At 38.6% G+C, this 17,534-nt stretch overlaps 1 protein-coding gene across 8 annotated transcripts in view; it reads right to left on the bottom strand.

Annotated features, from left to right (window-relative positions):
- The window catches only part of ROBO1 (roundabout guidance receptor 1), a 698,066-nt gene that overhangs the window by 34,111 nt on the left and 646,421 nt on the right, over nt 1-17,534 (bottom strand). For 7 of the 8 annotated variants that reach the window (XM_048293694.1, XM_048293699.1, XM_048293700.1 and 4 more), the window contains 5 exons: nt 16,079-16,310; nt 14,700-14,821; nt 10,967-11,138; nt 3,782-3,979; nt 358-384 (listed from right to left, as the gene is read on the bottom strand). In XM_048293694.1, coding sequence (XP_048149651.1) covers nt 358-384; nt 3,782-3,979; nt 10,967-11,138; nt 14,700-14,821; nt 16,079-16,310 — 751 coding nt within the window. The remainder of the gene's footprint in view (nt 1-357; nt 385-3,781; nt 3,980-10,966; nt 11,139-14,699; nt 14,822-16,078; nt 16,311-17,534) is intronic. The other variant, XM_048293696.1, reaches the window with a different exon arrangement.

Raw genomic sequence — 17,534 nt, 5'->3', positions numbered from 1 at the left:
TATTCCTCCTCCATCAGAAGCACCTTTTGCATCACTAGATGTTGGAGGTCACACTACTCCATTGGAATATGCAGGAAGAGAGCCCAGGTTGTACAAACTGACAGGGTCATGCTACAAAATGGCATGCTGGCGTGGAATGGTGTGCTATGAAATGGTACACACAAATAGAAAACATTGTCAGCCACAAAGCAAATGCACACTACTTAGAGAACAAATAATGATACCTGTCATTAATGACATTGTTTAAAAAAAGCCCTTCAGAACAGCTGGGCTGGTTGGTTATGTCAGAGGAAGAGAAAAAGTACCACAAACACATGCTTAAGTAACAAAGAAGGGGGGAAAAGTGCAAATATATACCTGTTGGTGTGAAGGTAAAAGACGGGACTGAAAAATCAAAACAAAATACAAACTGGTTATTAAGCTGAAGAGAGAAAGGGAAACATACCACATTAGTATAAATCTAGCAGACAGCTGAACATAAAACAAATACATATAACTAATCCACTAGTTCAGTCACGCTGATATAAAAATAAAACTAAAATTACAATTCAGAAAGAAGATTTTCTCTGCAGGTACTAGTCTGGGAAAAAAAAAAAAAAAAAAGGCAAAAAAAGGCAAAAGCTTGATATTCTATTGTGCTCCTGAGGGGATGAGACTGTGGTGTAGCCTTTCAAATATCTTTCAGTTTGGTATTTTAAGTTTTTTCTGAAAATCCTAGCACAAACAAAACCCCCACACTTAATCATTCTAGAATGCAGAATGACAAATTCCTTAACAAAGCCTTATCAAGGTCCTATTGAATCTTATCTGCAGTTCACTAAGTAAATGCTCATTACACTGAACTAATAGGCACACTTAAGTATTCAGTAAGGAAATAATAATCATAAAAAGGAACAAAGAGAACTGCTGTTTTACTGCCTCTGAATCAAGAATGGCACCAACTCTCACTGTAATAAAGGCCCTAAAATCTACTGCAGCAATTAATTTTTGTTTTCAGAGATGAGACTGTTAAACAGAGTTATTATCTTTCTTTCTTAAATAATCACCAAAAAAAAAAAAAAATCTCCCTAGACATAACACGTTTCTACCTTTCAACCCTTGGCTTTAAGAGAGAAAGGTTAACAACAGAACAATGACACTGCTTGACAATCTTCTCTCTCACAGCTACTATAAATCCTCTTTGGATCAATAGGGTATCTAATCCAAATACAGAGCACCAGCATCTGCTCTTCCTATTAGCACATGCTCCCCCTCCTGTTGACAAGACAGTATCGTTTTCCTCTCACTGATGGCAGAACAAGGCTAACATCGCCCTTTCTGATCTAATGACAGCAAAAGGTAAGAGAAACAATCAAATATTCACTAAAACAGCCTGGAGAGAGGAGTTGATCAGCAAAGCCAGCACAGACAGAAAAGATTCTGGCAAAGAGAACAACTTCTTAATCTTATTTTTTTAATAACTCTAAAGTTTGCGGGGAGTGCAGTGTGTCTTGTTGTAATTTAGGATATGTGGTAGATTTGCCCCCTTTTTACCAAGCCAATTTATTTCCAGGGATATGACACTATGCAAAGAAAGAAAAATGGAGCATTTGCCCACTTCAGGCTGCATTTGCAGCAAAGCTCTTTATCTTGGGAATATCATTGTATTTTCTTTGAGTTAGGCCTTTTCACATAGTCAAATTTAATTTAGTTACATTCAAAATATAGAACCATAGCAACAAGCTTTCATTAAAATAGAACGGGCATTTAAACCTGAGCTATTCAAAAGAGGATCAAGAATCTCAAAATTAATTTGCAATCACAGGGACATGAAAAATCCTAAACTACTGCCTCATTACTCTTCTGTGAGCTAAGTCCTAAACCTAGTTTAGTTTCTTAAGGAACTGAGGAACAGAGGTTCAACTAAAAGAAATCTTACTGCTACCATATGAAAGAATGACTTAATTCTTAGAGCTTCTATTAATAAACTCTTCCGAGTGTGTAAGACTGCTAGTAGAGTACGTATGTGTGGGAGTAGTGAAGTATTTTAACAGATGACAGGACTGAAGCTAAATATAAAAATAAATAAATGCAAGCCTGAAGAAAGTTTGGGCTTGCAGTGATGACTTGATGAACTGCAGAGTGGCAAACTACTTTGCAATTCGTATTTCACTAAAGATAGGTTTTGTCTTTGAAGAATACTTGATACCGGAGATACAGACCCTACTTTTTTGTATACTTTCATTTAAATTCCCCCCAAATTACACAAAAGATATTTTTACAGATATTGAAAAACACAGCTGTTTTGAACAATAGCTGATGTCACTGAAGTAACCGGTTTTAAGGACAAATTGTATGCCTTTTGCTTAATCATAGGTAGTGGTGAAAGCACAGTGATGTTAGTGTGGTAGAGCTGTAGAAAGGCAGTGTGGCAGCATGCTATTAGTAAAACAAAACAGCACAGGCCAGTGCAGCACTACGTGGGGGGCTGTCCTACCTAAGAAATCCCAGCAGAACAGAATCAAGGGTGGAATTCCTTCCCCATTTCCTTGGCTGCAACTCCACTACAACCACTGTGCCTGGAGTCTATAGTGAGCATTGGTACTTTAGCAGCACGGAGGACATCTCAACTCTGCAACACTCTGGACTCAGTTCCATGTTTTCACTCACTCATTTGCTATTTTTAGCACTGCTTCTTTTACATGGCAACACATTGCTGCTGTTTAAAACCATTTGTGTTTGATTTGCCTGTCTTGCCCATAACACATTCATTCTTGAAGGGACTAAAGAATGTAATCTCATGATGCCGTTCATACATGAAGATGTGTCCACCTTTTAAACCTAGGCCTAACTCCTGACTGCTAAATGTCAAATATAATCCCTCTAGTTCTTCAAAAGAAGGATCTCCCATTTTCTGATTAATTCCAAAATTTACAGTTCTCACTCTACGAGTGCCTATGAGGGACTGCTTTGAGATGTAATGAACTGTAGGCTCAATGAATTCAGCTTTCATTTCCAGGATTAACCTGGAAATTATTTAATCTGGAGGAGTCAAGTTTGTTCCAGAAGATTTTCCAGGTAGAGATTCTAGTTTTGCTTGTCAGAGAGTATACTGCAAAGCACTGCTTGACCACTGACAATGTGATATATAAGAAGTATCAATAACGTGAAATAGCAGGAAAATAAGGAGTGCTTTAAATTAGCCCCACTGCTGCCATTCTAACCAAATGCAGACGCAGGATGTGATAGCCCCAGAACTCAGTCCCAGCCAAGGGTCTCACAACAGCATTTATGACAGGAGTCTTGGAAAGCAGACTGACTGTTGTGCTTTTGCAAACAGCCACACTCCCCCGGAACAGAAGAAATTCAAGTACACGCACCCAAAGTGTTACTGCAATGTACACCACTGTTAGCACTCCCAGCAGCAGGCAAAGCACTGAACAGGGGGACAAGGAGCTACCATCCACCTCGCTCCTCTTCAGATGGCAGAGTGTCAGAGAGCAAGGACCTATTGGAAGCTCCCAGCCTTAAACCCATCTTTACATTTCTCATTTGTAGGGGCATCTTTATTAAAAGCTACTCCAGGCATTCAGTTTAAGACTTAGGCTCTAAAGCCAGACTTAGCACATCATGTAAATATTGCTGCTCTCTGCACTGGCTCCCAACCCCCACTTCATGAAAGTGCTGAAGTAAGCTCATAATTCCTTATTCAAGCCTTAGGAGAACAAGAGACTGATAACAAACTAAATAGGCAGCAAACAGGCATTCAGCAGCCAGCAGACTGAAATAGATAACAGGGCACCTTTTCTGATACCAGCGTAAGTACTCGTGAGCCCGTTCCTCTTCTTCCTGTGGCGATACAACCAGATGCTGAAGACCATGAGGATAATCCAACAGGCTGCACCAATTCCAGCAATAAAGGCAGGCTGCTTTACTACATCAGAAATCTGCTGGGCTAAACTGACTTGATCTTCTGAAGACACAGGGTTTCCACGAGAATCTGGAACAGAGACACCCGTAACAGCCAATTAATTTGAATGGACAGCTGTAAAAGGCAGCCCGAAAAGAGCTGACATAACTGCAGTCCAGTTTCTCAAGGTAAAATCCTTAAGACTGCTCTTCAAATTCTCTTATTTACAGGCCTAAACAGAAATGGTTTTCCATACAAGACAGGTACCTCTGATATCACTGACTTTTGTTTGCTTACAAAAGCTGCTAAAATCAGGTACACAAATAGAAAGGCTCATACACTACACACTTGTGGACTGCTGCTTTTTCATTTTTCCTTCATTTTAGCAAAGGAACATCAGCTTCAGAAAATTATTCAAAAAATCTGCAAAGAACACACCAAGTAAAAGAAAGCTGTAGTATGAAACATGAGTAATGTGAATGGGTACAAGTCAGCTCCCCAAACATCTGCTCTCAGAACTGACAGTCACAGTTACAAATTTAAACTACATTCACATGAGGTTCATATTGAGGGAGATATTTTAGTTCCTGACAGATTACTTAAATCATGTATTACACAGTTTAATGTACTGCTTGCAGTCTCTCAGTCTCTCACTTTGACCTCAATTTAAAAAAGACTGAATATTTAAAAGTATGTAGAAAAGTAAAACTACAAAATAACCAATCCTTCCCCCTTAAATACGGATGAAAAACCAAAAGGATAACTAAAAAATTATTCATGAATTGCTAAAAAGGGCCAAGGAGTCTCATTAGTAATGAACAAGCAGTGCTTTTCAAAGCAGTTTAGCCTTAAATATCCCACATCAAAATAAAGAACAGGTGTTTTTCCACAGATTATTAATTTATTTTTTTTTAATGAGACAGCACCTTTAAGAACTGGTCTTTTCTGCTCTTTCTGTACTGAACTTTTGCAGGAACCTTCTAGGAACAGCAGTACGAAGATCCAGTTAGTGACCAAGCTTTCTAACTGAAGTGAAGCAACTCAAAGCCAAAATACTGCCTTCCTGATGCTGTACCACCACAGAGAGTGCTCACTGGAAATTTCATTACTGCACAGGGCAAGGGCAAGAATTCAAAACTTTTACTCAGAGCAAATATTGCTTTACACATTCCACACCCTGGTCTTGAAATACCCACTTTTACTCCTGCATAGATCCAAGAGATAGTTGCTTTATACTATTGACAGTAGTGACATCAAATTCAGAATGAGAGATCAGTGTTTTAAGGAGAAAGGCGCTGTTATCAATCTAATTAATATGAACTACATAAGAAATGAAAACCTATTTGCTTAAAACCAGTATCTTTTCTCTATGAACTAAGCAGTGAATAGAATTTTTTTTTTGATGATGACATCTTGCATTATGCCAAAATATGCATAAATAAAATACAAGAAATTGCAATACAAACAAGAGATGGAATCACAACAAATGATACAAATAACAAACCTCCTCTGGAAAAGGATGCCTTTTTGAATGGAAATAGTTAAATTAATAACAGCTTTTTCCAGTGAAGGATTCCAAATTCCAGTTTTTGTGACCTTGAAGTCAAATATCTATTTTGCCGAGAAATCACCCCCGCCTTTGACTGCTACCTTATTGGAAATTTTATTTCATATTTCAGCTCTCTCTATCTTCTGTGATCCTAAGTGCACTGCCTAGTCTGAAAGTTCACCAGGCAGACTCATTCTTTTCTTACTAATACACTCTTTGTGTCTGCTGGGTTTATGAATTTCATGCCTATTTGTGCAAGGTTAAGATGGGTTGCTTCAGATTTTATGGAGACAGCCAAGTGAAGTTCCACACAAGTGGCCAGATGGGCTTAAATGTATAAAGTATACTGTGACCAATGAATTAAAGCTGTCATCTCATCTTTTGTCTCTGTGCAGCTGAGACCATATTAAGATATGAAAACTTGCATCATCAGTCTCCTTTTCAAAATGAGTAATTTCTGTGTTTTTAAACAGCTACAGTCCCTTATACAGCTTAATGGAATAGAATAAAACATTTATGGAGAGCCTCTGGTCCTGAATAAATAAGAGTGATAAATATTTTTTGTCTCATCCTTAAAATATATATTTTAAAACAATAAACCCAGGAGAAAAAATAATCACAAACTCAAAAAGCAAATAAGAATGTGTTCTAAACATGCCAGCAATTTATCTATACAGAAAGACAATACTTTTATACACATTTTGCATTGATCAGTCAACATGTGTCTGAATATTATAAAATCCTGAAGAATCTCTTCAAATGTTTATTATTCTGATTTTTAATTAACATTAATTTCATGCTGTGGTTTTACTTGCCATTGCAAGCGTTTGAACAGCATAATAATATAGTTGTTTTTAGGAAATCAGGCTCATGGTGCATAGAATATGGGTGGACTGTTAGAGCCATTTCATAAGCTGGTATATATCTATGCACATGGGAAAGAGAAAAATGCATCTATGTTCACATACAGTCAGACAAACAGCATCAGAGAAGAGGAGATGGAAGGGCTTTCAAGAGGTCACATTTGACTACATCCTACTCCGCTTATAATTCAAAAATAGGAAGTAAGCTACATATAAAGAGAATGAAATTTAGTGACATCTTCATCACTAAAAACTTCCAGGAACATTATCTTGGAAGCCTTTCTTTGAGAAGGGCATCTTCCCTCTCCCTATTAGCCCTGTGAGATCCTGAATGATCAGTCATGAAAACAACTCTTGAACTTAAAAAAAAAAAAAAAAACAAAACCCAAACCCCTACTTTTTCTTCATCCCAGGAAATTTCTGGAACTTTGATTTATAAATGGCTCATAATGAACATTCCTGTTCCTGCTTGTTCTCTTCAGGAAGATGTGCCAAAATAATAAGCGAACATAAACATTCTATGGCAAAGTGCATCCTACTGCCAGAGCAGCAGCCGCAGCATTTAATGTACTTGAAAATGCCCCAGGAGTTGTTGGAGCAGGCTGATCCCACAACTCCCTGAAACCAGCATATTATCACAGTGACTCATCCCTTCTTCTACCCCAAGATAAGAGCTTTCTTTTTAATCACAGATAATGTTGCTATGGCAGTTGCTCACAAGCAACTTGATTTGAATGTCTTGAAGCTCCAAGTTTCAAACTTCAATGAAAACTAATTAGAATTTATATAGAGAAGGACTGGAACCTCTAATCCTCCAATATTAAATATTCATATAAATAATAATAATAATGTGATAGCCAACATTTAAGTTGCTAAATGATAAATAAAAGATTAATATCCATTTAAGATTGGAATGACAAAGATTCAAAATAGACAGGAAATTCCAGGTTCACAGGTGTGCAAGCAACCTTAACTTTGCTTTGTGCACGTACAAGAGCCTATGGAATGGTACTTTTCCATATGCGTGCCTCATTCAGTATACAAACTGTACAAACAGTGAGTAGGAATATCTAAATGGTGGTGACATTGCTAATTTGGGCAATTAAAAACTTGAAAAACACCTGTAACCTGTAACATGTTGTCTGAGTGTGTTCTCAAATATATGTGCATGATGCACTATGAAAATTATTTGGTAAGATATTAGCAAGGTAAGGATATGCTATTTTGTCTACTTTCTAGATGTATGTTTCCCAAACTGATAAAATACCTTTTGTGCACTTCAATCTTATACAGCTTGAGGAGACAGCACCAAACTGATTTGGAAGGGTTTGCCGTGAGGGTGAAAAATAAAGATTACTTTCTTCAAGTTGTTTGCAGGCCACAAACAAAAATATCAACAAAAAAACCCATACAACTATCACACTCACAGTACCTTAAGGGCTGACAGAGTAATATCCTGCAGGCATGCTAGCTAGTTCACAAATCACATCTCCTAAATGAAGCAATTAGAATAATAAAGATTCAATGAGACTTTCTTGTGTTTTGTACACTTGAGACATCCACTGGTTGAATAATACACTCAACATTCACAGTAATTGTGCAGACATCTCCTAATAAGTAACTGCATACCATATATTCACACAAATTATGTGTTTAAGAGTAACATTAGCTGCAGTTGTGGGACTTCTCAGAGCTGGTACTGGAAACAAAGTACGTCACAACCTGTTCCAGTGTCACTCCTTATTTGTCAACAAGCATAGGTAATACTGCCAAGCTATCACAGGTAGTGTCCCATCACTCTACAAAAGCTAGGCTAGAGATCAGTGAAAAAATTGCTTGCTAATTCTCATCTTTCTGTACACAGAATTTTTGTAAACAATGTCTTTAAGTTACATGTTGTTACAAGAAAAAAAAAGTTCTATTGAAATTGTATGATTTTGTTTCTCCACAGCACATTGTTGTAGGCATAATGTAATGAGCTTTGGTTAGGTCTCACAAAGTTTTTTTCCTTAACACCAAAGCTTTTGCAGTCTTCCTTTATGTAAAACATCATCTTTTCTTTTAAAACAAACAAACAAACAAACATACATACATTTTTTCAGTCCTTGGTATTCCACAGAAAGCTTTAAAAGGTCATTCAAAAAGCCAAGAGGCAAATTCAGAAGCTTCATGCAGGGTGTTTTAAGAAGACACATAATTTTTCAGTTGATCTCATGATTTTATGAATAACAAGCAAATTATTTCGTTGGCTTGTCCCTGGTGGCACGGGAAGTCTGGGGTACCACAGCTCACTGAGCTGCTTCGTGTCAGCAGAGACGTGGAAAATGAAAGAGCTTCGAGATTACAGTTTGTACCTGTCTTTGTAACAGGTTAAGTGTGTGCACAGGGTCATTTATCACAGCTCAGCTGATGCGTGGGACTGCGATTGCATGCCTCAGCTCCCAGGGAATCCAAAGTCTCCTGTCCTCCCCTCTCGCTCTGGAAGGCGGCCCCCGAAAGGTGAAGCTTCCTCCTGTCACACACCCGGCTGAGACTCTGCCCAGGCATGTCCCGTAGCCACAAACCTGCGAGCATCCTCACAGAGGAGACCCAGAGCCAGCCAGTCGCATGTTCTCGTATGAAAAACACATTATAAGGAGATAGATGTGGGATTGTACTGAAAAGTACTTGTTAAAAAAGGGAACCTCAGAATCACACTGTATATGCTGTGTCAGAAATGCTGTAGCTGGAAGCTGTCACACAGTTCTTAGAGCACACACGTACCGGGTGTCAGGACTGTTTCAAACCTTCTACAAGGAGCATCCACAGTCCTCTTTCCTCCCCCTCCCTGGCCTCCCTTCCCTCCCTCTGTAACAATGTAATCTATTGCTGGTGAAAAGTGCCAATTGATGACATCAACAAATTAATTTTCTTTCCTCAGAAAGCTACCCAGAAAACTCTGCTCCACCCCCATGCTGGGAGCACTTCTAAGATCTAAGAATCTAATTCCTTGAGGGGGCTGGAGGAGAACTTGCATCACAGAGCAGAGCTGGATAATCTGCAGCCATTTTTCTACCTGGATGATTTTAGGTTGATCTGTACTACCAAAGAGTGCTACCTGTTAAATTTAAGCACTAATTTTCAGCAGCCTCCTGCAGTTGCTGAAAGGGTTGCAACACCATCTAGATACTTCTTTGTTCAGTTTCTTGTGGCATGGATCTCCACAGGACTCCTGTCTCCACATCTTTGCCATGTAACAACCAAATTACGGGATTTACTACAGTACACACAGATTTGGCCATTCCACTTACTTAGAGGCAAGCGGTGAAAGCAAACTCCAGCCATGAGGAAATACGTGTATTCTACCAGACTTGCACATCTGAACACCTTTCAAGGTGTGGGATCACTTCTCGTTTTTATAATATAATGCCAATAAAGGCCAGGAACACAGAAGTGGGCAAAACCCTTACCCTGACAGTCTCATTTGCTTCTCTTTTCACTTAACAAAACCTTGAAGTTGTTATCATCAGACAAAAGGGGGAAAAAAAAGAGTGGTTATAGGGCCTCTGGCTTTGAACATTTGAAATTATCCTCATAAACCTCAGTAATGCAGCATTTTCAAAAGCTAAGTTATACAGAATAAACTTGATTTTGACCAGTTATAGAAAGCTGTGGATGGTGGGAGGAACAATCTAACAAATAACTACAGGGTTTTCCAGTAATAATTCCATATTAAAGGAATATCATACAAGCTGTGTGCAATTTTATTGTAAAATCTCCATCACTGTAATTGGGAATCATATACCTGTCAAATTTAAGTAAGATAAAGATGGCCTTTGTCTTAACACCTAAGGAAATGTACATGTAATTTTCCACGTTAGTTGCTCTGTCTTGTTTCCACATGCTCTCAATTATAGATTTTTAAATACAACAAGTGAAATAAGAAGGTAGATCTACTAATGATACAGAGATAACAGGACATGAAGTCCAAAGCAACATGCTGAGCTTGCTTTCATAATTATATACTGTAATGATAAGGTATTTTGCTCCAGGCATACTAGTAAAGCAGCATATGACTATACTTAAAGCTACTTTAAATAATCTTCAACTAGCCAACAGCAAAGACACATTTTTCCTAGAAATATTCAGGAGCAATGTCCCTGGTCAGCATTTATGACAGAGATGTTTGGTGTAAATGAGATTAGAAGGTTGAATTATAGTAAATCATTTGTGTACATCTTTTTTCCTGTACTCAGATTATTTACTAGCTTTCACACATAGTTGATATTTATTGTGCCTAATTTTAGGACACTTGTTTTTTGCATCAATAACGATAAAATCTGATCAAGACAAATTACATCCCTAAAGTGAATCAACACCTAGTGATTCATACTCCCCTCCAAGTTTTATTTCACCAGTCTTAAGGGTGAAAATTCACTTTGAAAAGTCAACAAATGAAAAGCACTGCTGAACTGGGAGATTGAAAAAAAAACCTGTGTTGTTTTAATCCCATCTTTAGAATGCAGTTCTAAGGCAAGTTTAAAACCAGAAATGCCAAATCCTGCTATTCCAGAGATCAAGTAACACTATCTATTTCACTTGCCTTGAGAGTATTTCTGGTGCCATAAAAGATGAACGTAAACAGAAATCACCCAAACCAATAGGCAGGATTACCAGGAAGCTTACCTAACTGGATAAACTGGGGATCGCTTTTCACTCCAGGTCCTGCCCCAGTGCTTGCTGCCACTTCCACACTGTACCGGATACCAGGAACGAGGGAGGGGATGACTACGGAGAAGGTGGTTCCATCCACTGTCTTGTTTATATGGTATCGACTTTCATTGCCAAGGCACCAGACCTGCAGGGAAGTAAATGCATGGTACATGTAAATGTTCAAAATTCAGTGCTGAAGGATGAGAAGAAGGACAGTTGGCACATTCTTTTCTCCTGGATAAAGAAATTTACACTTTGTCACTGTTCTAACATCTGCAGCCGTGGACTTCTGTCCTAGGCACTCTATGAATACTGACAAGGTACTTCTTGTTCCAAAGAGCAGCTCCAACTACTACCATTATTGATGAGTTTATCACAATTCATTTAGAGTTCAACAAGTGCTAACGAAACTACAAGCATTCATACCAGAGAAGAAATGAGGGAAGCCCCACAGCCAAGAACTATTCACATAAACAACAAAGTAAGAGCATTCAGTTAAATGAATTTGCAATTCTCTTCTTCAGGAATTGTGTGTCACTCAAGTGCACAAGCAAGTCTTTCATCACGTGACACCCTAAGAGAACTGATGTCACGCTGGAATCCAAAAGGTTTTGGTTTTTCTTTTTTTTTTTTTTAGATGGCAGCAAGAGGCAAATATGGAATGGTATGCTGTCTTCTAATTGAGACAACAGCATGACATCAGATCTCAGTTTTTGGTTGAGTCCAACATACAGGTCTAGTGACTTCAAATCACTACATTATATATTACATCAGTGACATTAAATGGCTGGGGGAAACAATATGATGAGATATCTTTATCTCTTTAGGCCTGAAGCATTGATGTGGCAAATGCTTTTAGGAGGATGGTTGAACTCCCAACTGCTATTTAAGGCGAGGTAGCAGCTAATCTACATCTGCTAAAAAAACCCATGAAGCTTTATTATTTCCTTTTTGTCCCCTTTTCACAAGAGTATTCCTCTACAAAGAACATTTATCCAGAAAGTTAAATGAGTTAAATTCAATACTTTATCTGTAAAGAAGCAAACTTAGCTGAGAACAACAGCGTATCTGAACCTGGGCTGATTGTACACAGGAGGGAAGATTTTGCTTTCAACATATGGAGCTCCTAAAAGATTTAGTACCCAGATAGCTGCTTTAAATCCCTTGTGCAGTTCTGCTGCTGTGGAGATTGCCAGGTGAGGGGGATAGACTTTCACATGTAGAACAATTGCTACAGGCCTTTCTGTGCAGCCCTTTCTGCCTGGACACTGGAAATTTTATCTCACCTTCAGGACATTGTAAAGACCCTCTTTCCTTCTCTGGATGCCAGACTGAAGCTAGGCTAGTGGGACACTGTGAGGATGTGAAATGTATTTTAAGTTCCTTTAAAATCGAATCCCAACACAGGATACACGTAAATGCTGCTGCAGAGCAGGTCAGAGCAAATGAAGAGAAACTCCTCTTTGTATTCTGATACTGTACAGAGACTGTTTCAATCTAGGAGTAAAACTATTACTAATTCTGCTCTTGTATCCTAAAAGATGGTCATGAAAATGCTCTTATGTAAATAAGAACTCGATTAAGTGAGGAACAAAAGACTTAAATCTCCATTTCGATTTAGGTAATTTTCACAGAAATTAATACTGCCACCTTGTAAAATGCTGCATGTGCAAACAATGAAAACCATTTGTTTTGTACTTGTAATCATGAATTACTAATTCAGAAAAAAAGTTTTTGTTCTTAGGCACTCAAGTGCATGGGGAAGTGCCTGAAATGAGACTGTCAGGTTAAACATCAAGTTGTTCAGCACTTGCCCTCCTACATTTCATTGCATATATAAATAGGCAAGTGAAAATGAACATTTGGAAAATTATAAAAGAAGAATGAATTCACATTATAACAGGCACATAAGGAAGAATTAGTATAACGAGTTTCTAACTTTGTGTTAGGGCAAGAGAAAATTACTTATATGCTATGCATTTGAATTTCTGGGGGTTTGCGTGTGCTACTGACACTTCTTCAATTAAGACAGTACCCTTCTTCCTATTTATTTTATCCTTTAAAGTAGGTACACTCTTGCCTTTGATCTGGGGTGCTGAGAAAATAATGAACTGCCCCACATATGCATATCTTTTTATTCTTTATTTTCTAAGAGAAAACAGAAGATAGAAAAACAAAAATGAAAGAAAAAAGAGAAAATTTCACAAGACTTCCATTTGAATTTTTTTCTTGGTATTAGTTTTTAATCTCAAATCAGTAGTTCTGCATTTATTTCGTTTTCTTGACAAAACCAGTAATTACATATAGCAACGTGAGTAGGAATGGAATATATATTTTCACATATATATTTTTTATGTCTCTTTTCTGTCCATGGTGAAAAGCACAAAGGAAAATAAGGGCATCAGTGCAACAAATATAGATGCAAAAAGTGGCAGTGTGCCATCTGCTGCTACACAAGCACTACAAGGTGCTTGCTCCAGCACCTGGTAGCTGTCACCTCAAAATCCTCGGAGGTGGGGTAGGGATTATATCCACTCAGAAATGTAAATTTCCTGACTTTTATCGTTGTGTCCTTGCAACTGTAACATTCCTCTGATTCAGTTTCTTACTGGAAATAATTCCATCTCTCCAGCTCAAGGTCTGTCTTTAAATGGAAAAACTTCCCAAGTATTTTTTTCCGATTACATTATATTATATACCTGAAACTAGGCCATAAACAGATTTTTTTTACCAGTTGACCAGGTTCTGAAAAGGGTTTTATTATTCTAAATTGACCTTGAAACTTAGCAATCTCTTCCCTTTCCCATTTTTACTGAGAGGAGAAAAAAAATTAGAATGAGTTTTGATGGCTAGGAATATGTTTATAGCACCGTGTTTAAACCTGAAAAATAGCCAAGATATTCTCATTTAGAAGATTTTGTCAAAAATGTGCATTTTTGGTTTCAGCACAGGGGCTGAAACCAAAGTTCCTGCCTCTCCATGGCTACAAAGCTTACTTGATATCCACAACTAAACATTTAAAACATCTCTAGCTTGCTTAAGAAAATAAACGTCATTTACTTTGCTATGTAAATTATCACCAAAAAATTTGAACTGCAAACAGTCTATGTTCATAAATGAATAGCAAACAATAAATATTTTTAATGTACTTTCAATTTGTTAAAAATTAAACAACATAATGAGAACTGTGTTTGGAAGAAAAGAAAAATTTCTATGCACTAATAGATTTATTATCATAGAAGCACATTCTTGCCTTGAAAGTTTTCCATTTGTTTTAACTACCCAGTTACACGTAATTTACTCAGATCTTAACACTGTTAATTATTATCCCTGAGCTTTTCAACTCATTAAGCCTGTTTATATTTACTACCTACCTTGGCCAATGTCTTAAGAGTCACAAAATGGTTCTCCAACAGGTATGGTTCCCTCTCTCCTTGTGTGTGCATTTCCCAAGTTATAAAGAAGGCAAGGAGGGAGCTGTTTTAATTAAGTGTTGACCCCTTGCTTTGATTTATGGAGGCTATTTTAATTGCCTTCCACCACCTAGGCAGAATCACTAAATACGGAGTTTGATTCCAAGCAGTGATTTTTCTCTCCCATTTTCTCTGAGTAACCAGAAGATGGAGCCAAGCATCCACGAACAGCCCATCTCCTCACTACCTGGCCACGCTCCCTCTGCCAGGGGACCAAGCCATGGCAGCAGTACCTTATATTCTTGAACCATCCCGTTCTGGTTGTCCTCGGGGGGTGGCTGCCAGGTGACCACGATTGCTGTCCCGTTCCCATCGTTCTTAGTTACTGAAACACTCTGAGGTGGAGCGCTAGGAGCTGTTTGTTCAGAAAGAAAGACTGAATGGTTATGCTTGCCACACCCACAAGAGAGTTTGTTTAAGTGGAAGATGGTTTCTGGGCTCTACAAATGCAATCTTTTATGCCTCACCCTTCACCGAGGGCAGTTTGTGCCCACAAGATAAAATGATACAGAAGGAAAATGTATAAACCAACAACCAGGCTCTGAGTTCTGCTGTAGTCTTGCTGTGCAGGCCAGGAAAAGTAACACTCCAAATTACACTTTCCAAGCTCAGACACCCATTACCTGCATGTCACAGTCCCAAGCACTGAGTTCCTCACTGCTCTCAAATCATCTCACCTAGGATCAACAGTTTTGAAAAATAAATCCTATAAATAGTCCCCTGATCTAGTTCCTCTAATGTGTAAAAAATAATGAGTAATACAAAAATTTTTAAAGTCAGGGCGAAATGTGTTAGTATTAACATATTTATAATAATAATTTATGTTTTGCATTTGAAATAGTCCTTCTAAAAAGTGGATGCTTAGCTGATGCTTAGGATGAATGCAGCTATGCACACCTTTTGAACCACTTGCATCAATAAACTGGAGCTGCACAGCACTTCTAATGGAGAAGGAAGATAGAAAGGGGAAGGTTGCTCATCCTAGCAGAAGCACCAAAATCCCTATTCAGAGGCAGTGGCCACCTTGCATACTTGCCTGTGCAGCAACAAAAGGAAGAGCTTTATGAACCTTGTCTTTTTAGCACATGTATGAGATGGAAATACATAATTTAGGCCACTATATCTGTTGCCCTCATTCATCTTTCCATTTGGTCTCGCTGATTGATCCAGATATAAAAGCCTTCTAAAAACCATGGTCTCCATTCCCCAGCTACACTGCTTTGATGATTTCTGTACTGTCTGCTATCTACTCAAGATAGTGATTAGCAAGTGCTTGAATCTGACAGAAGTCACTTGTGACCAGCCCATGAACTCAGCAGGGAGGAGTGCACACACTGCAGGGAAGATAAAAAAGCGGATTTCCCATTGTGTGTTGGAGGGATTTTTTGCACATCCTTCTCTCTCTGTCTCTCATGCCTGGCTCAGAATATTTACTTCTGTGTCACCAAACAATTCACATAATGATCAGTCCAACACAGCCTCCTCTGCCACAGATTGCTGCTCTCAAACAGCATGCACTTCAAACAAGATCAAATAATGAACATATCAGAGGGAAGCTGGCCAGGCTGCTACTTCAAAAAGGAAAGATGAAGACAGTCTAGCTCCTACTTGCCTTCTTCCAGGGTCTTTGCAAATTTCACTTCACTATCTGCTCCCTGAAACTCATTAAAGAAAGGGCGGGCCTTGATTTCGTAGTTTACACCTTTCTTCAGCTCCGGAATGATAACACTGTTTTTGGTTGGAGTCCTCACTTCAAAGATTAACCACTCTGATTCTCCATAAGATGCTGGTGTAGGCCGGTACAGAATTTTATATCCTTGAATATACTGGGATTGCTGATCCACCTGGCAAGACAGCAGAACACAGAACACATCCATAAACAGACAGGAACCAGGGATGATGCCCGTGACACCGTGCACGGCTCCTGGACTATCACTCATGTTATTCAAAGTAAACATCACTGCCAAAGCAGATAAAGGCTCCTTGCATTACAACAAATTACAGGCCTGATTCACAAGTGCATTAATCTCTTTGATGCTGGTAGAACTGTGCTGGTTTCCCTGAATTTAGGAAGGCATTAAAGGGGGATAACAGAGTTGTATAATATGCCCCAGCTCCATGAAATGAACAGTCTTTGTATCCATGGAGCAAAAGAGCTCAGCACAGGTCAGACTGCTGCCCACCTGAATCTGCACAGCAGGGCTGGGGGCACATGGGGAAAGGGAGATTTATAGTGCCACAGCTCAGGGTGATGAATATGGAGATCAAAGAGAGAGCCTGTCAACTCTCCTGATGTGTGGAAGCTTCCCAAAACCCGTGAAATGAGCACTGCTTCCTGCCTGCTTCTTTTTGGAGAAAGCAAATTGAGAGGGTGGCCAGCTGGCACTGTCTCCATTGCTGTGGCTGGGCTCTGTCAGAGGGCAGATCTCTCCAAAGACTTCTCCCACTCAGTGGGAGGCTCTCTGCTGGAAAGAAAGGGCCAGGTTCCAGGAGGGAACATAAAACTCAGTACAGCAACATGGATGAGACTTGGAAAAGTGGATCAAGCTGATGGCTCAATGGTCCGGAGCCCTTTGTTCAAACTAAGGCAATTTTATACCAAATATATGGAGAAAGAGATCTGAATGGAAACAAGGGCAGATCCAATATGTTTGCCTATAGCTGAAATAGAAAGCTACCTTATACAAGTGATCTGTTATGGAGCATTCACTATCTTTTTAACTACTGGTTTCAATTTCTGATGAATAAGGAAGCCCAATAACAACCACAATAAAGCTTTTAAAATGCATCAGATTTTCCCTGTTTTCAAAAATCTCATACAGTGGTGTAGTAAAACCATGTGGTTGCAATTTTACTCCAAAGAGCAACACATTTCATTTTTAATAATCACATAAAGAATGCATGTGTTAGCTGAAACTGAGGTAATGCTTATTTTTGAAATTGCAGAGAAGCCACAGGCCACCCAAGAGACTGACAAAAGCTGCCTGTCTGAAAAGGTTGTTCTGTAAGTAAAGGTCAAAAAGAATTAGCAAGGAACCTCAAAGATGTTTTAATGTATTAGTTAAAAC

The sequence above is a fragment of the Corvus hawaiiensis genome, chromosome 2, assembly GCF_020740725.1.
Source record: "Corvus hawaiiensis isolate bCorHaw1 chromosome 2, bCorHaw1.pri.cur, whole genome shotgun sequence".
Taxonomy (NCBI): domain Eukaryota; kingdom Metazoa; phylum Chordata; class Aves; order Passeriformes; family Corvidae; genus Corvus; species Corvus hawaiiensis.
Note: the sequence above shows the minus strand (reverse complement) of the source record. Positions and strands in the feature narration are given on the sequence as shown.